Raw genomic sequence first — 25,331 nt, 5'->3', positions numbered from 1 at the left:
TTTGGCTGAGAACAAGGAGCTTGGTCATCAGCATTTATGGAACTCACTGCATGGTGGCACTCAGAACCATGGCTCTCAAGTACCCCTCAGGGGCCTCATTTCCAAGAACAGGACTTGCTGAAGATGATGATTTTTTTTTTTCATGTAAAGCAGCTTGGAGCAGCTTTTGGTGTAAGAAAGAAGACATAGGATGTCAGCCACTGTTAGGGGCAAAACTGTCCTCAAAACTTGCCCTTATTAGTGTGCATGGCAGTGCAAGATATTGGCTGTTGCTTGCCCTAGAGAAATGGCAAGGATACTTCAGGTATGGCAAGCCAGGGCAGTATCTCAAAGGAGAATCACTGAATCCAAGGAGCAATCCCAGTGTGAATACTGGTGTCATAGCCAGAGCAAGCTGAGTTTAACATGTTTGATCATGAAAGTGGGATGTGATAAATTTACCACAAAGCATTGACCTTCTCTGTTTTACTTCCCCTTTCCATCCTTGAAAAGTTCTGTAGTGCACACTTTGTTCCCATGCTGAGAAGAGCATAACCCTAGATTAATCCCATTAACTTCAGGAGTGGGGCAAAGCCAAAGCAGGGATTCTTTTTCCAATGAGAAGAACAAGAGTGTCCTGGCTTCTGCCAGGTGGTAACAGCAACACAGAGCAGGGCTTGCTAGAGGTGATTTTTATTTTTAACAGTTTATTCAGAAAACAGCTGGGCTGACCTGCCTCCTACATAGCTTTGCCTTACACCAGTTCTTCTGCCTTGTAGCTGTGCACAGGAGGCAGCTGAAAACCTCACAGTGGGTTTCCAAAACCAAAAAATCTTCAAACTGCTTTGTGGGTTACTCCCAGATCTATGTGACAGTTATGTGGGGATCTGAATTCTGATCTTCTTGGAAGACAACTCAATTTCATGTCACAACACAGCTTGCCAGACTGCCTATTAACAAATATTACTGCTGATAATGTCTCTCCCCTGAAGGAAGGGGTTTAAACAGATTTTTTTATACCGAGGAAGGCTCATAAACTTCTGAAAATGCTAAAAATGGTTATAAACTGCCAAAACCCCATATTTAAACAGCTGTTCTGGTTGCTGGGCCTGTCAACACCTCATCCCAGTGTTCACAGCTTCTCCTTTGCTCATGCTTTGTACTTTATGGTGTATTTCCACAGGGCACAGTACTTGGGAAGATTGAGTTTGAAGGTCAACCCGTGGAGTTTGTAGACCCAAATAAGCAAAACTTAATTGCAGAAGTTTCAACAAAGGTGAGAACAACTTCTATAGTACACACCAGGTAGTAACTGTTCCTCATTTGCTCTGGGGATCAACCAGTTTTTCTGACAAACAATTTGGAGATGTTTTTTAAACCATGCACCTTTCTAGACATTTGATGGACTGTTTTCTCAATATCCCTGTGGCTCCTTAGGTGCAGTGTTGGAGATAAAAAATGGTTTGTGTTGAGCTGAATGTGGTCTGAACCACACTCTGATCAGAGGACTGTGTGTTACAAAGACAGAGAAATATTGGGGATACAGTTAGACCTGGTATGTGGTGGATGTTTTCAAACATAAAAAGAATTTATAAAAAGAATGGTTGCTTTCCTTAAAAAAAATTTAGGAAACAAACTCACAATACCATTTGATAATCTGTGATGGGGTGTAATTTTGTTGGGGTGATTCCAGAAGAGATTTCTAGATGTCAAAACCAGACCACATTAGGAATCCTCTATATCTAATGTTTCTGGAATTAGCTGCTGTGTCCATAGATCTGAACAGACTGCAGGTGAAGTTTTTACTTTGGTAGCTGGCATGCAAACAGTGTTCAACTACAAGCTGAGAAGAATGTTAGAAATCATGGGGATGTGCAGGCACAGAGTTTGTGGTGATTGGGAGTGGGGCTGTGGCTGAGCCTCATCCCCAATGGGCACAGCTATGAAAAGCAGGTGAGCAGCACTGACAGCAATGAGCCATGGAGTGCCCAGGGGCACTGAGCAACCACCAAAGGGAACAGAGGGCACACAGGTGCAGGGCATCAACAGGAGGGGATAAAAGGCTGGGCTGAAGAACAAGAAGGGCAGATGCTTGCAACCTGCTGAAGAGGTGAGGTGTTACTGTGTGTGGGTTGGAACTTTTTGAAATTGTGTGGTGATGCTCTGTGTATGGTGGCTGCCTCAACTGTGACATGGATGTAGGGAAACCAGGCTCATACTAAAAATAGTAACTATTCTTGTACCAATGCAACTCCCAATGTCTTAAACTGTGGCCCCTTTGGGGGTTTAACTGGGGGATAAGGAGTGCCCTGGATGCTTAATTCCATTAAGAAGTGAGAACTGAGTATACGAGTCCCTTTTGCTAGTTCCATGCTTGTTATGGTGTTTGCACTTCCCTCAAGATCAGTGAGGCTCTGGAAGAGCTCTGCAAATAGCTGCTTGTGTACTGTTCTGTACACAAGCCAGTGCATTCATGGTGTGGGTGAAAAGCAGCCCTGAGCTGAATGGTCAGCAAGCAAGGGGGAGCTTGAAGCACTCTCCATCTCCAAATCTTGGATTTACAGTAGTAACTGGCATACTGGGATGCCACTGCAATACAAAGGCTGCCCTGCAAATTTCACCCTGGGGGATCTCCCCAGCTCATGCCAGCACTTCCACTGTGTTTTGAGTCATGGCCTTGGTGCTACACAGAAGGATGGGAATTGCTTACTGAGGTTGTGATCCAGGATTGCAAGGTACAGGGGGAGCCATTTTGTGTCAGTAAATCTCAGAAACAGGTAAGATTGCTGATGCTAAACTCTGCAATTACTGTGACAGAATTACTGTAAAGATGCTGAAAATAGCTTCTTAAAGGGAGATAGAATAAGATTAACAGCACTTTGGCAGTCTTGTTATGTTTATAACTTCATTTTATAGGCTTAAAAAACAGCATCACATACAAAGCTGTAAATGAGGTAAGCTGTTTAATGTTGGTAATTACTGGACATGATAATCCATCTGTTGCCAAATGGTGATTTTCATGTAAATCAGCATACAGTATGATCTGGACTCTGCTTATCTATTGTACACTAGGAGTGATTGATTTTCTTATTATATCCCACCCACCCCCTGCCACCTTGATTAAATGCTAGTGATACAGACTGTGCTTGCTAACATTGTCTACCCAGGGCAAGGAATGTAGAAAACTGCCAGTGTTCTGCAAGCACTCTTGTTGGATATTTTTTTTTTTGGTGCATGTGATCATCACGGTTGCAGAGCAGATGAGACATAGGTAACCAGTCCAAGCTAAGAGGTCACATCTCTCCACACATGCAGGTCCATGTACTGCTTTTGTTCTCAACACTAGTACCAGCAGGAGCTTGTTTTCTCCCCAACCACTGGTTTGCATCCCTCTCACATAATCCTTTCAGACTGGGACAGTTTTTTATGGGCTGTGCTGCCAACAGATGTGGGAAATCCTCTGGCTTTAGAAGGAATGGATTTTAACAGTTCTCTGATCCAGCTCCCAGTCTAGTTTCTTGGCCAGATGCAGGGGACAGGTCAGGTCTCTGCAGGACAGAGTGTGACAAATGGGTTGTGGAGACAGCAATTTCTAAAATCAGTCTTGCTGCTGAAGGAAGTGTTGTAACAAATCATAGCTAATTAATTTAAGGAGGAAGAGTTTTGATAGTAAGGGTAATTAAAGTACTTGAAGTAGTGTTGCCCCACAACTCTCTCTGGTCATGAGAACAACTGAGGAGAACCTTTGAAAGAGATCTTTGCTTCATAATATTTTGTTGTTTGGTTTTTTTTTTAAGTATGGATTTTGTGAGAAATTGAGGGATCTTCAAGAGCCCCTTTTGAAAAGGACAGTGACTTTTTCTTAGGGGTCTCTGATACAGGACACTAAACTCGTTTCTGTGAGAACTGAACACCTTAATATTCTTGGGATTTTTGAAACCCACCACTCAGAAGCTTGAAGGACAGCATGTAGAGGACCCTTAAAATCCCTGTGGAGTAATACAGTTCCACTGTGGACTGTTGGAACCTGAGTCTGATTATGTGCAACTCACTTTTATTTATACTTTTCAGGGTGTGAGGCAGTAAGGTGTCCTTGAGTTACAGGCCTAGAGAGGAATTGTTTTGTCTGAATAAAACAGGAGAACAGTAGCTGACAGGCTATGGAGTTTTAGAGTTAAACACTAAAGCAGTACAGGATCTGAAAAATATAAAAGCTGAATCCTAAGGCATCACTAGAAACCTCTGCATTTCAATCTCTGCAAAGATAAAAGTTCAAACAAGAACTGAGTTAGTGTAACACATGGGGAGGAGTTGCAATATTCTGTTAACAAACTTCATCTTGAATTATCTGCTGAGAGGATGTCTTTCCTTCTGGCTAACCATATTTCTCCTTTTAAAAAATTCAGTTTGTCACCCTGCACCAGCCATATTGGACATGGATTTTAGTATCTTTTCATAAGGAGGTCCAGATGTGAGATACAGATGCCAGGGAAGCTGATTAAAAGGGAAGTACTTGGTGTAAAAGAGGAAAAAAAATTGTTTTTTTCCATGATGCCCAAGAGAAAAGCCACTTTGGCAAAATACATTTGTCAATATCAGCTTTCAGAAGCTGAGTGTTACTGAAGGTAAGCACAGAGTTTGTTTTTAGGAGGAGAAGGCAACCTTATGTGCTTATTGATGAATAACATCAATAACTGCTGCCTCTAGTCATGTAGCAAGTAAAATAATTCAGCAAGCTTCAGAAAGAAGCTGTCCATAAATAACTTTACATTAGTGCTAGAGCTGTCTGACAATGGCACAGTACCAAGGCCATATAACATAGATTGGTTTGACTTCACTTTTTTCCATTCTGGCTGTGACCTGTGGATAACTGGGTGTACAAAGCATGATGGTCCAGATTTGGAACTGCTGACAATTTATTTTGTGGAATGGGTTAAGGAACAGCAGCTGGAAGAGAAGGTGTGAGATAAAACTGCCAGGTCCATATGAACATAGGTGCTATTGTGCACAGAAGGTCACTCCCAGCTGTCCCCAGCTGTGCTTTGCTTTGCTCTGACTGGAGGGCTGGTGTGGTGTTTCATGTGATGGAGCTGTGGCTTTGCTTCCCTGGCATCAGCAGGATGACTGCACTTCAGCTGCAAATCTCTCACTGGGTGTCTGGCCTGTTTCTCTTGGGTTGCAATAATCTGTGAGAATTGGCTTTTTGCTGCACTGCTAATGAGGTGACACACAGGAAAAAAGCTTGTCATGAGCTGTGGAAACAAGTGATTGCTTAGGAATTGCATTACTGCTGTTGATGCCTTAATGAGCTGGAACAGAGGCTAGACAGAGTTAAGAGGAATAAAGTGGACATTTATTGAAGTGCCTTCAAAGGCCACACCCTGGCACACTGCCCAGTTGGCTCAAAGATGGAAGCAAAAGAGGGCTTGGTCATGAGATCTCACATTTTTATGAGTTTTAGTCAATTTGCATACAGGAGTTAACTTTCCAATTAATAGCTTCAAATGATGAAGTTTCATCCTTCTTGCTTGCTTGCTCGCCCTCCTCTTTTCACCTTTTTTATCCTTAGGACCTGAAGTTTGAAGAGCTAGAATAGGATTGTTTTGTCTTCACCACCCTGTGGAAAGATCCTAGTAACACTTAATATAAAGCTAAAAGTGTGCACCAAAACAACAAAAAAAAACTTAAAAAAGGTATCACTGCAATCAACAGTATATAAAGCAGCATTCTAACTTTTACTTTCACAGAAAGATAAAGGAAGCAATAATGTCTGCAGTACTCCTGGAGATTTCCACATAAATTAAGTACCAGTTGCTGCACATTGGTGAAAAGTTATTCTGCCCATCTTCTCTGTGTTTTGGGGACATCTGTCATTTACAACATGGTTTGTCTTTTTATAGGAAGTCAAGATTTATGGCAGAGGGAATCCAATTAAAGTTGTAGCTGTTGACTGTGGGTTGAAGCACAACATTATCCGTCTGCTGGTAAAGGTGGGTCAGTGCTTGATGTTCCTTGTCACTTGTTTGGCTTTGGCAAGAGCCTTACCTGTGCTCACAAGCCTTCCTTCCACCTGGACACTCATGCATTTTAATGTTAGTTGCCCTCCTGAAGTGAGGCACAATTTTTAGGGTGATTTTTATGCACTGGGAGGTGTTTTCTGCACTTGGTATAGTATATTGAGGGGGTAAGGAAGAGGACCTGTACAGCAACCTCTCAGCCATGGGAAGAACCCCAAAAGATGAGTTTTCAAAAAATGAGGCAAAACTTCTGTAAAGAACAATGGAGGAAGGTCAACCCAACATTGTTAAAAATAAATAAATGAGGGGGAAAAATGCAATGATGGTGGTGAATGGCGGAAACAGGCCCCAAGTACCTGTGGAATATTCCTAATTGAAGATATTAAAAACACAGCTTCCCCAGGTTCTCAGCAGCCTGCCTTAAAGTGGAAATTACCCCTGCTTTGGTCAGGGATTGGACCTAATGGCCTCATGAGGCTCATGAATCCCAAGTTGTTCTTTGATTCTAGAATTCTGTGAAAATCTTCTCCTGTTTTTAGCACAGTGATGTAGCAGTTCTTGCTTCTTTAGCCACACAGGAGGACAGAAGGCAATGTCCTCATATTCTCTAGATGCACAGGATTTCCCTGATTCATTTTTTTAATTAGTGTGGATGTTTGTCTCAGTTTTGATGTGTAGGACTGCTTCTGGCATGCCATAGAGCAAGGATGTGAAGTCCTAATTTAGCATTAGGATGAATGCACTGTGTAAAAGTGAACATATGTTACATGTTTACATACACACTTTTGCTTTCCATCAGTAAATTTTGATCTCATCAGTGAATTTTGGAGTCACTTGACAAACACTGAGGTGGCTCCAAGGGGCCAAGTCTGTCAGTTTTGTGAAGGTAGTATGGTCAGATAGTGGAGAGAAGCTGATAATGGGAAAAGGAGATGACTGAAATACAAGCTCAGGCTCTGGGACATGAGAGCATAGGAAGAACCTCCTTACAAAAATTTGTTTCTCTCTTCCCTTAATTTCTGACTCCCTTACTTGTTTTTTGTTTGGTGTTTTTTAGCGAGGTGCAGAAGTGCATTTGGTTCCATGGGACCATGATTTCACTGGCATGGATTATGATGGACTCATAATTTCTGGAGGTCCAGGGGATCCTATGAAGGCCCAGGAAGTGATTCAGAATGTCAGAAAGGTACAGTGCAATGCCTATAGGCAGATTATACTTTTTAATTTGCGTTTTTTTTCAAGTGCTTGAAATAGAAGTTGGTTGTATTAACCTGTTACGGGGCCAAATGTTGCTCAGCCATTTCAGCTGCCTGGAATATTCCTCGTCTTGGTCTGGTGGGATTTGTCTCCAGCCCAATAGTTACTACAAGGCTTTATAGACCTTGGTGAACAATACATGGCAAACATGGTGACCACAATTACCATACCAGTGCCTTGAAGTACCCTGGGCTCTTTCAGGTCCTCTGTGACCTTAGGAAAGAACAGCACTGATTTCAGAGCTCCCACTTGGAATAATGTCACTAAATGTCTGTAATGCAGTGTCATTGCTTATTCTCTGTGCGTAGTCTGACACCAAGCTGTGCTCTGAGGCTTCTCTCTGAACCAGAGGAAAGGAGGAAACTTTCCTTCATAGGCTGCTGCCACTCTGGCATTGAGCTTTTTCCCAAGTCTGTGAGGGAACTGGCATGGTTTATGCTGGAATTGCTGGACAGAGACACTCCAATATCCGTTGAAAACCTTTTCATTTTAGGTCCTGGAGAGCAATCGCCCAGAGCCCCTGTTTGGAATTAGTATGGGGCATTTAATCACTGGAATAGCAGCTGGAGCTTCCTCCTACAAGATGCAGATGGCCAACAGGTGAGGCAGCTCTTCTTGCCAGACAGAGCAGCTCAGCACTGGAAAGGGCTATGGAACAGCAGTGCTCTGCTGCTGAGCTGCCTTAGGAGCAGCTGGCATCTCAGTAACATTGCTCCTTCCTCCCAGCCATTCTCCTTGCCTTTCATTTAAACTGCTGTCTTGGTTTGAAAAGCCAGGTGTCTGCTAAGGAAGGCAGGAACCTCCCCTGAAATGAAAAATGTAAACCCCCTCCCTCTGAATTATTATGATTTTTGAAATTAAGAGGTTCTCAGGCAAAGATATGGGAATAGGAATAACGGCTCTTTACTAGGAAAAATAAAAATTCAAATGCAATAATACAAAACAACACTGCCAGAGTCAGAACAGGAGCTGACCCCCTGTGTGTCAGGGTGGTGGCACAGTCCCATTCCATGGTGGCTCAGCCCTCCTGCAGTGCCAGCTGTGGTTCTGCTGGAGCAGGGATCCTGGACAAGGGGGGAGTTTTCCTCTGAAGCTCCAGGGTGGTGTAGATGGGCCTGGTGTCCCTCTGGGAATGCAGGGGAGAAGAAAGCTGCTCCTCTGGGAATGCAGGGGAGAAGAAAGCTGCTCCTCTGGGAATGCAGGGGAGAAGAAAGCTGCTCCTCTGGGAATGCAGGGGAGAAGAAAGCTGCTCCTCTGGGAATGCAGGGGAGAAGAAAGCTGCTCCTCTGGGAATGCAGTGGGCAAAGGCTGCTGTGGTGTTCCAAATGTCAGATTGTATCCAGGTAGGAATGCTTGGCTCCCCCCCTGGGCAGAGCATCTCCCAGTGGGATGATGGAATTTGATCAGCCATGCAGGGACACTCAGTGGCCATGAACAGAAGAGATCTCCTGGAGGAAAGATGGGTTGTGGAAGGGATAAAGAAAACTGCCCCATGAACAGAAGAGAACTGCCCCACCTCTGACAGATGGCAAATAGATTACACACATTGTCTTTCAATCCAGGACAACTGCCATGTGATGCTTTGCTTTTTTGAGTGTTTTTGAAAGTATTTGCTGTAATCTATCCCTATCAAGTGGAAGAATATCACAGTTTCTCCTAGGATTTATAATTTTGAGATTGGCTGCCAATATTTTACTGCTACTATTGAACTGTTATGTATAGTCCCACAGTTACCAGCTCCTCCTAATTGTGGCACTTGAACACATTTGGCACTTGTGTCCTCTGATCCCTTTTTCTTGCAGAGGCCAGAACCAGCCTGTCCTGAATGCAGTGAGTGGCCAGGCTGTGATCACTGCTCAGAACCACAGCTATGCCATCGATGGCTCGTCCCTCCCTCCTGGCTGGAAGCCTCTCTTTGTGAATGCCAATGACCACACCAATGAGGTGAGCTCTGCACAGAGAAGCTTTATTTCACCTCCTGTGAGCCTGCTCTCACAATATCAAGGCTAAATTTGTTGATTTGATCATCTGCTTTATTTGGAGCCCTGCTTTACAGCCAGGGTAAGATGGGTACCCCACTGTACCAGCCCCACTGCACTGACTTTAGAATTTCCCTGAAGAGAAGCCTTATTCATTTCCATGATTTCCCCACTGCTGGTGGTGCTCACTTAGCTACCATTTGTGGTATTTTTGGGGTCCCCTGTTGTGGTGAGGAAAGATGAATCTGACTCCATGTTCTTAGAAGGGTAATTTATTATTTTATGATATTATATTAAAAATATATGTAATATACTAAAACTATACTATATTAAAACTATACTAAAAATAGAGAAAGAATACAGACAGAAGGCTTAACTAGAAACTAATGAAAAACCTGTGACTCTCTCCAGAGTCCTGACACAGTCTGACTGTGATTGGTCATAAAGTAAGAACAATTCACATGTTGGATAAACAATCTCCAACCACATTCCAAAGCAGTAAAACACAGGAGAAGCAAATGAGATAATAGTGTTGTCCTTTTTCTCTGAGGCTTCTCAGTTTCCCAGGAGAAGAAATCCTGGTGAAGGGATTTTTCCAGAAAATATGACAGTTGACAACCATTCTCTTAGGGTTTGTGCCACAGATGTGCAAGCCCCTGTCACCAGTTTGTTGTGTTGTTTCTGTGCTGCCCAGCACAGAAAAGGGATATCATTGTTATCTGATTTGGTCTGTTATTGTAAATATAATTCCAGTTACTGAAGTCATGAGGAAGAGGGGCTGCCCCTAGAGAATAGCTTACATGATCTGAGATAAAAGTGCAATGTCAAGTAACATCCATGTTTGAGATCTCAGGTTTCTCATTGCCCACATCAAATCTTTTCCGTGATGCCCAGTGTTGTGCAAGTTTGTAACTTCTTGTTAGTTATCAGGAAATCAATGAGAAGAAGGTGTTTTCAAAAGGCATATTTCCATGAGGGAAACTGCTCTCTCTCTTGTTTTGAGAGTTGAATGCTCACTATCAAGTCTGGCAGATTGAACAGTGCTGTACTGAGCTACCCATCTGATGATTTTAGAATAGGTTTGGTTTGTCATTTGGTGTTTTCTTTATCCTTACAGAAGGATATCTAAACACAGAAAGGTATCTAAACATAGACAAATTTTACCAAACAAAACATTGATGCAAAAAATTTACAGCAGTTCAACTCAATTTTTGAAATGAGTTTATTTTCACTGTCTTGACAAACTAAACCCATTCCTTCCCAGGCCTTTCATGTTTGCCTTAGCTGGAATTTGGAGACAAAGGTGATAGGGTTGGACAGGAATCTTATGGATCTAGTAGAATGATGTTCTTTCATGTGAGCTAAAAAACCATTTCTGTGAGCCCCAAAGCAGCAACAGTCTCCTAAACCTTTATAGATGGGGAGGGACAAGGACTGTGTTGGTTTAGCATGCAAAAACAAGGTCAGGGCTGGGGTACTCTGTCATGTGGAGTCTGTTGCATTCCTCAGCTTGGAAAAAAAAGCATTTTTTGGGTCTGACCTGACCTATCACAGCTGGACAGGGCCAGCACAAGTTTCCAAATACTGACAAGGCATGGAGTGAAGACTTTTAAAAGTTTTTAAATATATTTTTTACATTTTTACATTTAAAAAAAAGTTTTTTCATACATTTATATGTAAATACAAGGAACATGAGCATTTAGGGAAAATGTGACAGACTGATGGAATTCTTTACTCTGAGAGCAGAAACTCATGGCATAATGTTGTGGTCAGTAGCTCAGCTCTCATCCCTGTCCTATCCTGGCATCCCAGCCTGAAGCTCTGGATGGCACTGTGACTCTATGTGAGACTGTTTGGGCTCCTTTGTCCATTTCTAAGGGAAGCAAGTTGGATCAGGGCTGCTTTTCCCTGAATTTCCTCATGAGGAACTTCTCTACCCCTATCTGGAATTGGGGGTCATGAGCAGTGACACCTATGGGATGCTCTCCCAGTGGATCTTGCTTCTTGGTGCTATCAGGCCACTCAAATGAGAAATCTTTTTCCTGGCTCCAGCTAAAACTACAAACACAGTCTCTAAACTCAGTTTAGGTCCTTCATAGCTGTTGTTTGTCCACAACAGTGGTCCTCTTCATCACTCTGCCCAACCCCGTGTCAGCATTTAAAATTAATTATGGAAATCAGGAGTGTGACCAAAATTTTTTCAATGACAGAACCAATCAGCTTGGCATGGTTAAACCATTCATTGTCCCAGGTGATCTTTTCTTGCCAGGTATGTTTTTCTTCTCTGCCCTGTGTGTGCAGGGAGCCTTGTGTAGCTGCTCTGTCAGATGCTTACAGCCTATCAGTGTTTGGTGTTGCAGTGAAAGCTCCATCTCCACTGTGCCCCCCAGTCCATGGACAGCTGAGCCTTGCACAGGCCCTGCAGGGTTAACAGCAGAGCAGGAGGCTGGGAATGAAATGGGTGTCAATTTGACAGCCCCTAGAAACACATCAGTCCTTTGGCCTTCAGTGCTTGCAGAGATAAGGTGTGGCTTTCTGTTCACTTGCTTGTCAGGAGGTGTCTAAGAGAGTCCCTTTTATTCCTGCAGGGAATTATGCATGAGAGCAGATCGATTTTCACAGTGCAGTTCTATCCAGATGCAAATCCTGGGCCCAGGGACACAGAGGTAATGTATGGGGATGATCTGGGCTTGCTTTCTGATGGCCTTGTGAGTGCAGATGTTTATCAGCTGCTGTACCAGTTGGTGGTGGCCCTAAATCTTGGGTCTGGAAGTGTCAGCATCCCAGTCATGCATGGGCTTGTGTCTGCTTAGCTTGATCTGGAGCTAATTACAATCAGCAGCAAGAGCTCTATTGACTTCTTAGTGCTTTGGATCAGTGATTCCATTCATATCATGTGTATGTATTGAGTCCTGCTGGGATTATCTGTGTTGGGAGTTACTAAAGTGTTTAAGCCTTTGCAGGATCAGGCTAAAATCTCTTGCAAAAGAGACTGCAAAAGGAATAGGATTTTATCTTAAATGTAAAAAAATACTAGCCAGATGCTTTGTAATAAAATCATTAACTTTCTAATATACTTTAGTTCCACTTTCAAATTTTATAATTACTGTAGAGTTATGTAAATGGATTCATACTTCCTCACTCTGGTTCTCCTAAGTGAAATGAAATTTTAATCCCCCATCTGTGACTTCACACAAATTTTGTAACAACTGGTTGCATAGTCACAGAATATGACTAAGCAGCATCAGGGGATGTGGAAGGCAGAGGAAGCATGTCTGAACATAAATAAACTATTTAGCATTTCCTGAGAGACAAAGATGGAAGAATACCTAGAAATGCTTATGTTAATCTTAATTTGATGATGTTGATTAAATCTGCAAGTAAATCTCTTGATATCAGGAACTTTTATAGCAATCTGATTGACTAGTGTATATCAGAGAACTCCAAAACTCAGCTGTGTGTCTTCTCCAAGTCTGTGCTCTCCCACTGCTGGGATGGTTTGATGAGATAGAGCCTGTCCTGACAGGCTTGCAGGACCCATCCATACTCCTTCCACAGGTAATTCCCAGCAGTCAGGCAGCCTCAGGGCTGTGTGGCAGAAAGCTGGCAGGTGTGGGGTGAGTGGGAAGCCAGTCCCACTGCTGTAAGTGGCTGATCCCACTGAGAGCCCTGCTGCCTGCCCTGCCTGCTTGGAGAGCCCTTTTCTGGCACCTCCTCTGCAAGGACAACACTGATTTTGCACTACTGATGTTTAGCTATCTCTGCTCTGTGGTAGGCACCCTTCCAGATGGTTCCCTGAGCTAGTTCAGTGTGTGCTCCTCTGTGTTTTAGCTTTTGGTGCACGTTCACTCCTTGCACTGGCAGCCACAGAGAAGCAGAGCACACAGACATGATTGATGTGTGTTTTCTTCCTGATTATGACCTCACTTTCTTGAATGCAGCTTTGTCAGATATGTCAAAGTTGTTATATAAATTTCAAATAATGATTTCCTCTCTGAGATGGTGTAAATCTGCCTGCTGAAGGCAGCAGAGCAGAGCTGATTGCATGAATTCACAAATGGCCTGGTTTTTTTCCTTCTTTGCTTGGTATATGTTGAGTTCAGCTTTGACAGTAAATACATGTGTTTGTTTTTCCTAGTTCCTATTTGATTCATTTATTTCCCTGGTTAAGAGAGGGAAAGGCACCACCATTCCCTCGGTCCTCCCCAAGGCTGGAGTGACAGCTTCTAGAGTGGAGGTCAGTGTACAGATATTTTCATGCCTGTCAGTGAGCCTGGGAGCAAGTTAATTCCTACTGAACTGAATGAAATTGCACATGGAAGTCAAAGGAGGCTTCTCTTATAAAAGTCCTGACAGCTGCTTATCTCACAGTCATCTGGCCTCTCTTGTGTTATTAACTCTCTTTTCTTTGAAAGAGTTTTAAGTTCTGATGTTTCATGTATTTTCTTTGCAGTTCTTCTGAGAGAGGTGCTCTCATAGCAGTATAATGAGGTGCCCTGGGATAATCTGGCCATGAGATTTCATGCCAGCAGTATAATGTTGGTGCTTGGTTGCTTAGCAAATAAGTCTGAAATTCCTAACGTGAGCTGAATTTCATACAGTTTTTGCTGTCTTAGAGGCAGCAGGATTTTGTGGGTAGCCAAAGTGAGGCATTGTTGTCTATAAGCACATGATACAAGTAAAATGTTTATTGTATGCTCTATCCATGAATCACATGTTTCTCCAAATAGAGATTTATGGGAGAATTCCAGTAGAAATACTCCAAAAAGTAAAACTGGGGTGATTTTGAAAGCAACTTCTTTTCTTTTGAAAATCTATGTTCTGTAATTTAAGACTGTTCAGTGCTGCACAGTGTCTGTTCATGTCAACATCCACCACACTGGGACTGATTGTTTTCATGCCATTTGCCACTTGCAGGTCTCCAAAGTTCTCATTCTAGGATCCGGGGGTCTGTCAATTGGCCAGGCAGGGGAATTTGATTACTCTGGATCACAGGCTGTGAAAGCCTTGAAGGTGAGGAGATACTGTGAAAATACAGAGTTCTATATGTTTATAACCTCATCTTTCCCTTCTCACAGCCAAGCTAATTCCTCCAACTGTGGATCTGAAGCTAGTGAGGATAAATGGCTATAGGAAAAATAAGCAATTTTTGTTGGTGAACTTGCTGGTGAGTGATGTGAGTTAACCACTCAGAATTATCTTCCAAAAAGAGATGCTCTTGGGGTTTCCATCACAGTCTTCAAGCAGTTTGTTATTTGTGATGTGTGCCTGGTTGCTCCAGGCTTGTCAAACTGAATGGAAATGGAGGAGGAGGAATATGGGCAGATGTACCTGAGCTGAAAACCTGGAACTTTTGGGGTCTGTCAACACACTGCAGGGCACACAACCAACAACAGCTGAACAGTTGGCTGCTGCCATACAAAAGAACCCCTCATCAAAGCAGGTTTTCTAAACAGTATTTCTTTTAAATGGGATGAATTTTTTAAAGGTCATTTATGCAAAGTTTTGCTTCCAGAACAGGTCCTAGAAAGGTTACTGGGGCAAAAGCTCATGCTAGGAGAAGGTGTAGAAGGGTAGAATGTCCTGTGATGGGGTTATTACTGGTAATGTAAGAGTTACCTGGGTCCCAAGATCATGTCTAACCTCATGTGAAGAGGGAAGAGGGAGCCCTGACTGAGTCACAGCAGAAGTAGCAGCTGCCTTCAGAGGAGATGTGATGGTTGTGAGCAGTTCTGAGGCTGTCCTGATGCCACAAACATTCTATTCCTGTGCTGGCCCTGGAGTGAAGGAACAAAAAAATCAGTTTTAGGAATGTTAAATATAATCTGGGCTGCCCTGGTTTATCCCCATGTTGCAACACCTCTTGTATTGCATGTGTGTTGTTTGTGTACTGTATTGCTATTGCTGGCTACTGGTTCAAACTGACCACATCGTCAAGAGACAATTACAGGCCAGGAGTGGAGGATCCCAGAGTTGGGGAGTGTCAATATGACCCATTTGGAAAAGAGATATCTCCTTTATTTTAATGTTTGGTTTGTTTTTTGGTTTTTTTTTGGTGTTTTTTTTTTTTTAATTTATTTTTGGTGAGTTTTTTTGTTTGGGTTTTTTTTTTCCCCTCTTTGGCCTTTCAACTCAGTTGGGGTTGTGGAGGAAAGTAGATTTTTTAGTGATAAACGTCCCCAGCTTGACTTTCCCTTCACATGGCCACCCAAGAGCTGCTGTGATCTGTGGGCTGATCCAGAGGCAGAGCTCACCCTTCCTGACCTTGCCTCTGGCAGAGGCATTCAGGGCTGCATGGGAGAGAGGAGTGGCTGGTTAGTCCTGCCAGGGAAAGCTGCAGAACATGGCTAGGAGAGAACATCCAATTAACAGGATGAAATTTTTTTTTCCCTTAGACTTCATTTTGTTTGATTTTTTTTTGTTATGAATCAGCACTGATTCTCAGTGCTGATGTTCTGATTCATTCTGCTGTGTGCTGCTGCTCTGGCTTGGCTCTTGGATGCTCATTCATTATAAGAAGGTGCTGATACTGATATTCAGTCCTGGACAGTTAAATGGGTGCTTCTTTTAAAGACTAAAAAGTCTTGAGGAGATCGGACTTCCACAGTCAGTAAATGTGTATCTGAAAAAATGTTCATCAAAGGCAAGAACTTCCCCTGAAGAGCAAGGCCTGGAAGGATCTGTGGACAACAGACTGGCTTGTGGTCACCTGGAAAATCTTCTGGAAAACTTTCTGTGGGGATTATCCCAACTCAGCTGAATACAGGTGGATATTACACAAAAAGAGAAATGGAGCCCTCCTGGAGTATCAATAATCCATTGCTTTTAATTGAGTTGTAACAAATGTCTCCATCAGGGTGGGTGGCCGTGACACAGAGTTCTGTATGTTTATAAAAAACTAAAAAAGGCAGAAGTTGAAGGAAAGGGTTGCAAGAGGAAACAGCATGTGGATTAAAATCCAACATCCCAAGCAATTGGGCCAGAATGATGTGCTATCAATGAAATTTGTCTCTCAGCACAGGGAGGGACATTAATTCTCTCATTAATTCTTCTCATCATCACTGCTAGTTGATCTTTAAGATACCTTGTCCCAGATAAGGGATGTGCAGATAGTCCAGCTTGTTGAAAAGTGATAAACTTTTCCCATTTGTTTCAACAGAACTGTAGCCATGAATTTCTGAATACATTTATTAGAGAAGAATATTTTGATCTTTTCCCTCACCATCACCATGAAAACTACACAGTTAAGGATCATTTGTCTAAATCCAAAATATTTTCCATACAGATTTTATATGTTCTTTCCCTCCCCTGTTCCACACATTTCCAAGGAAAGTGTGCTTCAGTGAAAAAAAAATCCAACTTGTGACAGGGAAAAAAAGCCAGCAGAAATTTACAGCCAGTCTTTAAGGCAGTATTTTAAGTTATCAAAGAAAGGAGAGGAAATGTTATCCAACACCCGAACCCTGAGAGCTCTGAGTGAGAATCCTGCTGCTCCAGGTGAGTTATATTTTTGTTCCCCCAAAGCAGTGAGACAAACAATCACAAATTTTAAACAAACACAGAAAAATCCTGTGGCATTTTCATGCCTATTGTGAGCTGAGGGAAAATAGCACTTTGTCTACTGATCCTAGCAACACTTCCATAGCATTTTTTCCAGTTTGTGTCTTTATAATATTTTTAAAATATTGTTACTCTTCCTCTTTTCAATGGGAATTGCAGTTTTTTAACCTTTTAACAACTTCCATACATATATTCAAAATTACATTTTGATTTGTAATTTGCATCTATAACTAGCATTTTTTGAAAATTGTTTGTTTGTAGTTTTTCAGCCTTACATGAAGTTGATGGAGATTAGAATGAGCTCCTGTAAAAATGAGGCCACACCCTTTGCACTTTACAGTCTATTTTTGCACCAAAGCAATAGAACAATTTTCTCTATCTGCAGGTCTACTGCATGTGGTTGATGTGGGGTTTTTTAAGCTTGGCCACACTCATCTTTAGCAAAACTTGGTTTCCTCATTAGGTGCTGATATTTCAAGAATGAGGGGGATTGATCTGCCCAGCTCTGACTCAGAATTTTCTATTAATGAGCAAACTTAGTGCATTTCTGTCTGTAGCTAAAGAGTAGCAAGACTGTTAGAGCAGGAAACAGATAAACTTCATTATCTATTATTACTCTGTCTCAGTTTCTCATCTGTGACAGAGAGCAGTGTAAAATTTTGGCTAACCTTCATCTTGCATAGAAAGGCAGAGTTTGTCTTTTGATATGTACAGTATCAAATACAAAAAGCTGTGGGATGAGATTTTTAAACTGATAATACCAGGACAATAAGGTATTTCTATGGAAAGTCAAAAAAAATGTGGTTTTGTTACTATTACTAGTTGGTACAAAAATCTGAGAACTTCAAAGACCTACTGCTTGGCAAGAAAATATTAGCTTTTGATTAAATTTTTTGCTTTGTCACCTTTAATCTGACTTCCAAAGGCAGACAGACATGAGTGAGTATGCTGCAGTTTGTACCTGTCTCTCCTATTAACTCCTAAATGTGTTAAACAGTTTCAATCAAATTTCTGAGTCGTGGGAATCTCCATTCCCTCAAGATTCACAGGCACTAAAGTAAAGAATTGGCATTGGCTCAGCCTTCAGACCAGAAGTCTCTTATAGGACAATACATAATTTTTAAAATTCTGCTGTTGGTAAACTGCTTGTTGATGAATCCCATCTCTTCTTGCTGGTGCTGCTGCTGCTGTTAACTTTTTTCCCCACATGTGCTTATTTTTAACACAGATTTTAATTTTTCAGGAAGAAAATGTGAAAATTGTCCTCATGAATCCCAATATTGCTTCAGTGCAGACCAATGAGACTGGCTTAAAGCAGGCTGATGCTGTCTACTTCCTCCCCATCACTCCTCAGTTTGTCATTGAGGTCATCAAGGCAGAGCATCCTGATGGATTAATCCTGGGCATGGGTGGCCAGACTGCTCTCAACTGTGGTGAGTGTGGTACAGGTGCCTTGGCACTCCATGAAGGCTAAATCATGGTTTTTACCACATAACAAGTACAGTAATAAGGGACAGGACCAGAGGAAATGACCTCCAGTTGCACCAGGGGAGGTTTAGTTTGGATATATGGAGAAATTTCTTCACTGAAAGGATGGTCAGGCATTGAATCAGTCTGGAAGTGCTCAAAAGATGTATGGTTGTGGCACTTGGGGACATGATTTAATGGTGTACATAGTGCTGATAGGTTAACATTGGACTTGTTGATCTTAGAGGTCTTTTCCAACCTGGATGATTCTATGACTCTACCACATGTTCTGCAGGTTTTATTTCTGCAGGCATCCAAACCTCACACATTGGCCAGGCTACTGAGGCACAGAGGCAGAGATTCCAACCATGGGGGTGTCAGTCATTCCTAAGCTGTGAACTTAACGTTTAATTGCTGGGTTTGGTACTTGAAAGTCATTCATATGTCCTGCTTTTCATCCTGAATCTTAGTAATCATAGTTGGATTTGGGATGTTTTGACCACCTTGAGGCAGAGATCAAAAGGAAATGTTACCTTCATATAACTTCTTGCTCCAATATTCATCTGTGCTGCTTTGCTCTGTGTTGCAGGTGGTGGCTAACTGGTAACTGTAGTATTATCCCAGGTTTCATGGATTTGAGGATGGAAAATTTATTGTTATGGTTATGAGTTCTGACAAAAATAATAAAATTACTTGTGGATGAGGCCAGACAAGCTGTCAGCTAATCAGATATCTTTTGAATACTATCTTTGTTCTAAATTTTCTAAATTCTTCTCAGTGAGGGTGGTGAGGCCCTGGCACAGGGTGCCCATGGAAGCTGTGGCTGCCCTTGGATCCCAGGAAGTGTCCAAAGCCAGGCTGGATGGGGCCTGGAGCAACCTGGGGTAGTAGTGGAAGCTGTCCCTGCCCATGGCAGGGGGTGGAATGAGATGAACTTTATGGTTCCTTCCAACCCAAACCATTCTGTCCTCCTTTAATTCTATGATTCTTCCTTTACTCTCAGTCCTCAGAGCTGTGTCTTGGTTTCCTCTGCAGGAGTGGAACTCTTCAAGCAAGGGGTACTGCAGCAGTATGGTGTGAAGGTCCTTGGTACCTCAGTAGAATCCATCATGGCTACAGAGGATAGAAAGCTTTTTTCTGACAAACTAACTGAGCTAAATGAAAAGATTGCTCCCAGCCTTGCAGTGGAATCGGTAAATCAGATAAATTTGAAGATGTGATTACTATTATTGCTGCCCATTTGACTTAGTAAAAATATTTATTGTTTTGTAGAGTGAAAGCTGAATGCAACTGTGGATGCTGGAGTGTGTACAGCACTCCTTAGTGATTAATGCTGGGTCACCATGATTTAAAATGAGTGAAAATGCAGTTAAGCACTGCAAAAACCTAACCTAATTTACCAATTGGCAAGAAAAGTAAATTATATTGGGGTGACTCCTGTGCTGCAGCACAAAAGTATGTGGCATGTCAGGGGTACTTTTCTTAAATCATATACAAGACATTTAGAATTAGGATTGGACATCCTCAAAATCAGCATGATTGAAATCTTTCTTGAGGATGGGAGTATGAAAACATAAAATTCAGTTTGGTGGAAAGGTCTGTTCAAGTTTGGAGGAAACCAAACAGGTTTTAAACTGGGATGTCTTTAGGAGAGGTTATTTCATGCTGGAGTCTCTGTAGACAGATCATGTAAGGACATTGTCCATGCAGGTCAGCAAGGAAGTCCACATACAGCTAAGGGCAGAAATCACCTCCTTGAGTGCATGTTCCAGTTTTCTGCTATTTGGCAGAAAAAGGGAATATTATAAAGTGAACTTCTATTATTTTAATTTTATCTTCAGACAGTTTAGTGTCTTACTGATGGGATTTCCAGTTAACCTTGTAACCAGAGATGAAGGCTTTATTTATCTGAATTGCTATCTCTTTCTGAAATGCATTCCCCTCTCCTGTAAGGTTGAAGATGCTCTGAAGGCAGCTGAAAAGATTTGCTACCCTGTCATGATACGTTCTGCCTATGCCCTTGGTGGGCTGGGGTCTGGAATTTGTCCTGATAAGGAAAGTTTGCTGGACCTTGGTACAAAGGTATGTCTGGAACTGCAAATTTGGGGAATATCTGAAGATCTGATTTTCTTAAATATTATTCTAATGTCATAGACACTGGGATCGTACATACCTTACATTTCATCTTATCGGTAAAATGTTGCCCTGTAGGAACTGCCCTCTTTTCATCATTCCTGCTGACAGGTAATGAAAATAGCTCAATGACAGATCTTTTAAATTCAAGACAAGACATAATTTGAGCAAGTTTTTCAGCAGTTTTGGTCTTAAAGGAAATACCTTGGTCTATATTCACCTACTTCCAAGAGTAAATTATTATGAACTGTGTCAAGGAAGTGGAAACATTTGAAATGCTGAGTGATAATGTGGTCTTAGGGACAGAAGGCTGGAAGGCTTGGGCTTCTTCTGTGTTTTTGTCAAAAGATGGTAATTCTCCTAGGTCAAAAGCTCATTTAGCAGGATGACACTTCATAATTTGACAACTACCAGCTGTCTCTGGCTAGGAAGACAGGTCTTTTTCTCTAGACAATCCGGGATTGTTTAAACATTGCTGTGAAAAGTTAACAGATAATTGGGGAAAACAAATCAAAAGCTTTTTTTCCTTGTCAAAAATGCAGAATTTCACGAATTAAAACTATCTCTAAGGGTCTCCAGAATTCTTGGGTTTGTCTTTCCCTGGTTTGCTGAGCCTCTTAATCTTTCACTGATCTCTAGAAAGAAATACTGCAGGTGTCACTAAGAGCTGTACGTGCAAATGACTTCTTTGTGTTCCCCACCTCTGCTGTCATGCAAACAGATCCTGGGTCTGGTGTGCTCAGTGCTGAACAAACACTGCTTGGGTAGGGTCAGCTCTGGGGGGCTCAGGGGGCAGGACTGGCACTTGTGGGGGAGGTAGGAGGGGCAGGAATTCCACCTAACAGATCCATGGTGAGGCTGGAAACATGTCACTTGCTCAGGCTCACTCATGGGCTGTGTTTAGAGGAAGCAGAAATTCACCCATAAACACTGGGAGTGCAGCTGTCTGACAGATTTATATCAAAACCTTTTTCAGCAGGAAAACCTGATTTTGATCACCACATTGTGGTTGTTTATTTTATTTTTTTTAAAGTAAGCCTGCTGCCTACCAGCACCCTCGGGTTCCTGCCTGCAGGGCTGTTCCCAGTTACTACTTCTGCCAGGTGGTGCTTCATTCTAAGTTTGAAGTCTGGCATTTCTACTTGTTAAATGTCATCCCATTAATCATGGCTTAATGCTAAAATTGATCTGGATCTCTCTGCAAGGCCTCCTGTCCCTCAGAGTTTACACCACCTCCCAGTTCAGTATTGATATTTCAAAATTTACAGTGAAAAGCAATTTGGGTCTTGTTGAATTAACTCGAATTTGGATGCTCATTTCCAGCCTAGCAGTTATGATTTGTAGTAATTCAGTGAACTGGACTTTCAGGCACTGGAATGAACTGTTTATAACTCAGATAACTGAGCACTGGGTGTTTGATAGCACAGCTAGTTCAGCTAACCTGGGCCTTGAGGTTGTGTCTCCTGAGTCTGCTCATTGAGTGGGAGAAGGATTCAGGAGCATCCAGGGCTGGTTTGCAGGAATGGTTGGGTGTTCCTGCTACATCCCCATCAGGTCAGTGTCTGGTTAAGCCAGTGTGAAGTGCCATTCCAATAACCTTTTTTCTTTTTTTATGTGTGAATTTGGCAACTGAGCTAAGGGCAGGGTTTAAGTAACAGCTTGAGTTAAGGACAGATGGGAGCAGGCTGAAGAGCCAATTCATGGGCAGCATTATAACAAGAAGCTTTGCTAAAGGATGGATTGATAATGTGCCCATCACTTTCTAGGGTTTTAAGCAAGTATTGATTAATGTTTTCTATCTGCTAATATTAAAGCCATGTATTCACTAGATTATGCTCATTTACCAACAAACTGTATTTTTCATTTTTGCCTCATGTGCTTGAGGAATACTTTCAAGATTAGTTCAAGAATAAATCATGACCCTTGCCTCTGGTTAGTATGCCAATGACAAGCAGCATTATTAATGCTATTAATTACATACTGTTTGCTGGCACCTACACTCCCATCACTCAGTCATTTTGCTTTTTGCACTGCTCTCCTATTGAAGTCCTTGGGGCTGCCCACATAAAAGTGTGTCTGTTGCATGATTGAAGCCTTAAATATTCTTATATTCCTATTTGTTATTTATATACTGTTGCAGGCACACACGCCCAGCCCTTTTTTCCCCATTGTATCACATACATATTTTCAAATGTGCCTTTCAAATAACAGTAAAGCAATTTTTAAGAAAGAGAGAAATAGAAAGTGCTTGTTCTCAATATTATGAACTTATTTTCATCTTTCATTTGGTCTGGGATGTCTGGAGAGTAGTCTTAAATGTGCAGTATAGTCTAATAAGGGGTTTGGTGCAGGCTTTTGGGGTAGTTGTGTGGTTTTTTTGGTGTTTATTTTCCCTAACCTATTCCCAGGCATTTGCAATGACTAACCAAATTCTGGTGGAAAAGTCAGTTGTTGGCTGGAAGGAGATAGAGTATGAAGTTGTGAGAGATGCTGCTGATAACTGTATTGCTGTCTGCAACATGGAAAACATTGATGCTATGGGAGTCCACACAGGTAGGCTTGGGCAAGGGTTGGCTCAGTGACTTTTTATATGCAGTGTTGTTCTGCCTGGTGTTATTGACAGAGCTTTGGGATTGATCAAGTGGGCTAGAAAAATACTGCTCAGGTCCTGAAAACGGACAGATAGGATTTGAAACAGATTAAACCTACACCTGTGATTGTGTTTTGCATAAGATTCCCTAGCCTGTCTCCAGCTCTGGGCTTCTGACTAGCTGTGCTTTTCATCAGCTGTGCATGCACAAGTGATAATCTCTGGTAATGTCATTACTGGTAGTGGGTTAGCAGAGACAGTGACTTGTGTGGCCACAATTTCTTCTCATTTTCCTTCTCTGCTACCTTGTGACAAACAGGAGATTCTGTTGTGGTGGCTCCAAGCCAGACACTCAATAATGAGGAGTTTCAGATGCTGAGGGATCGTGCCATCAAAGTTGTCCGACATTTGGGCATTGTGGGAGAATGTAACATCCAGTTTGCTCTGCATCCAACTTCCCTGGAGTACTACATCATTGAAGTTAATGCCAGACTCTCCAGAAGTTCAGCTTTGGCCTCCAAGGCAACAGGGTAAGATTATTTAAAAAAAAACCAAAATGTTCCAGAACAAACAAATAAATAAACAGAAAAACTGAGGGGAGCAGAACAGAAAGAGAGAAGAAGGGATTTGGATCAATATATTATTTAAATAAGTAGGTGACAGCTACCAGGAAAAATAGCTGCAGCATCTGCCTTCCATGTAGTTAAAACATGGAGTTGTAGCCACGTTTTCATCAAGGAAGACTGAAGTTGGCTGTTAGAGAGAACTCTGGAGCAGTCAGGTCAGTAAGGTGCAGATTTCAGCATGGGAAGCTTCTAAGAACAGCTCTTGTCAGCATCTATTATGTTTGACCCTTGGAGAACTGGTCCTGCTGGGAGATGGAGGGTGGGGTTAGTGAGCCCTCCAGGTCATTCCAGCCTGCTGATGCTGTTACTACAAATGGGGAAGCTCCCAGGAGGCATGTGTGTGGGAGCCTAATCCTTGCAAAGCACATCCACTGCATCCATATGTTGGCTGCAAATCATCTCTGTGACCCAGAGGGCAGAGTTATTAATGAGCTGTCTGTCAGATTGATGCAAATGGCATTGCTAGCTGCCTTTGTTTTGTTGGCTAATCATAAACTAATCAAGATAAGGATGGTCAAAGCAGGCTGTTTAAAAATTGGCTTCTTAATTGCACTTTGCAGATGCTGTTGAGAGGCACAAATTAATCTCTAATTTGCAGTTCTCAACAACTCTTATGGTTATTTAAGACCCATAGCAGGCTGGAGATAAGCCATGTTGTTGGACAGTGGGCGTTTGATTGTTTTCTTTCTCGATGACAGACTTGCAGCTAAACATCTGTTAGAGTGGGCTCACAGTGGATGTGACAGCTACTGAAAGGGGTGGCATAGTGGATAAAAAAAGCAAGTCCCAGATCTAGGGAGGTAGCTCTGCAATGTGTTGAGGTAGGAGGCTGGGTGGGTCCTGCTGTGCTTGAGCACGGGAGCCTTCCCTTGTGTTGAGGAGGGATGGTCACCTCACGTCTGTTTAACTGGATCCACTCCTGGGATTTGCAAACACAAAGTTCTTTCCACTCTACTGTTCTCTGCTTCTCCTCTCTGACAGGTATCCATTAGCATTCATTGCTGCCAAAATTGCCTTGGGCATTCCCTTGCCAGAAATCAAGAATGTGGTGACAGGAAAAACCTCTGCTTGCTTTGAGCCCAGCCTGGATTACGTTGTGACCAAGATACCCCGCTGGGACCTGGACCGTTTCCAGCACACTTCCAACCGCATCGGGAGCTCCATGAAGAGTGTGGGAGAGGCAAGTGCCACGCTCTCCCCTTCCATTCCACCACTTGGGAAAGCCATTTCTCTTACTTGGAAACCCTCAGAGTGTTTATCTTCAAAGACCTAATGAATTGGAGGATATATATTAAGCTCAAATTATTTTTACCCAGTACTATAATTAATGGAAATTAGTTAGGACTGTGTGATGTTGGATATCACGGTATGGTTTGACTCCTAAAGGAAGAGATCACTATGGATCACCTGGGGTTGACTTCATTCCTAACACTCAGTCCAGGGCTCTGAGAGTTATTTTTTTTAGTTTGAGGTTCTGTAGTGGTGGTTAATTACAGAACAATTTCAGGAGTAGTAGTATGTTAAGATTTTCATTGGTGCCCATGAGCCACAGCTTTCAGTTCTTCCTGAATTATTTGTTCTATATGTTAAAACCGTGTGCTAGATCTCAGCCTTGAAATCCAAACACAAATTGTCATCTTACTCTCAAGTTTTGCCTTCTTTTAGAGATGAAGTCTCTTACATCAGATTTTAAGATGTCTGGACAGTAGCACTATTTTCAGAC

The 25,331-nt window shown here is 42.2% G+C and overlaps 1 protein-coding gene across 1 annotated transcript in view; it reads left to right on the top strand.

Annotated features, from left to right (window-relative positions):
- The window catches only part of CPS1 (carbamoyl-phosphate synthase 1), a 92,039-nt gene that overhangs the window by 12,508 nt on the left and 54,200 nt on the right, over window positions 1-25,331 (top strand). Inside the window, exons 6-19 of the mRNA XM_071434339.1 lie at window positions 1,163-1,255; window positions 5,880-5,969; window positions 7,054-7,182; window positions 7,747-7,853; window positions 9,056-9,197; window positions 11,821-11,898; window positions 13,371-13,469; window positions 14,150-14,245; window positions 18,036-18,225; window positions 19,295-19,452; window positions 20,213-20,341; window positions 22,801-22,945; window positions 23,302-23,512; window positions 24,590-24,788. Of these exons, the coding sequence (XP_071290440.1) occupies window positions 1,163-1,255; window positions 5,880-5,969; window positions 7,054-7,182; window positions 7,747-7,853; window positions 9,056-9,197; window positions 11,821-11,898; window positions 13,371-13,469; window positions 14,150-14,245; window positions 18,036-18,225; window positions 19,295-19,452; window positions 20,213-20,341; window positions 22,801-22,945; window positions 23,302-23,512; window positions 24,590-24,788 (1,866 nt within the window). The remainder of the gene's footprint in view (window positions 1-1,162; window positions 1,256-5,879; window positions 5,970-7,053; window positions 7,183-7,746; window positions 7,854-9,055; window positions 9,198-11,820; window positions 11,899-13,370; window positions 13,470-14,149; window positions 14,246-18,035; window positions 18,226-19,294; window positions 19,453-20,212; window positions 20,342-22,800; window positions 22,946-23,301; window positions 23,513-24,589; window positions 24,789-25,331) is intronic.

Source organism: Agelaius tricolor, unplaced genomic scaffold, assembly GCF_023055355.1.
Source record: "Agelaius tricolor isolate 1412-34295 unplaced genomic scaffold, bAgeTri1.0.p SCAF_10, whole genome shotgun sequence".
In the NCBI taxonomy this organism is placed as follows: Eukaryota; Metazoa; Chordata; class Aves; order Passeriformes; family Icteridae; genus Agelaius; species Agelaius tricolor.
The sequence above is the reverse complement of the archived record's forward strand: the minus strand, read 5'-3'. Positions and strand labels throughout refer to the sequence as shown.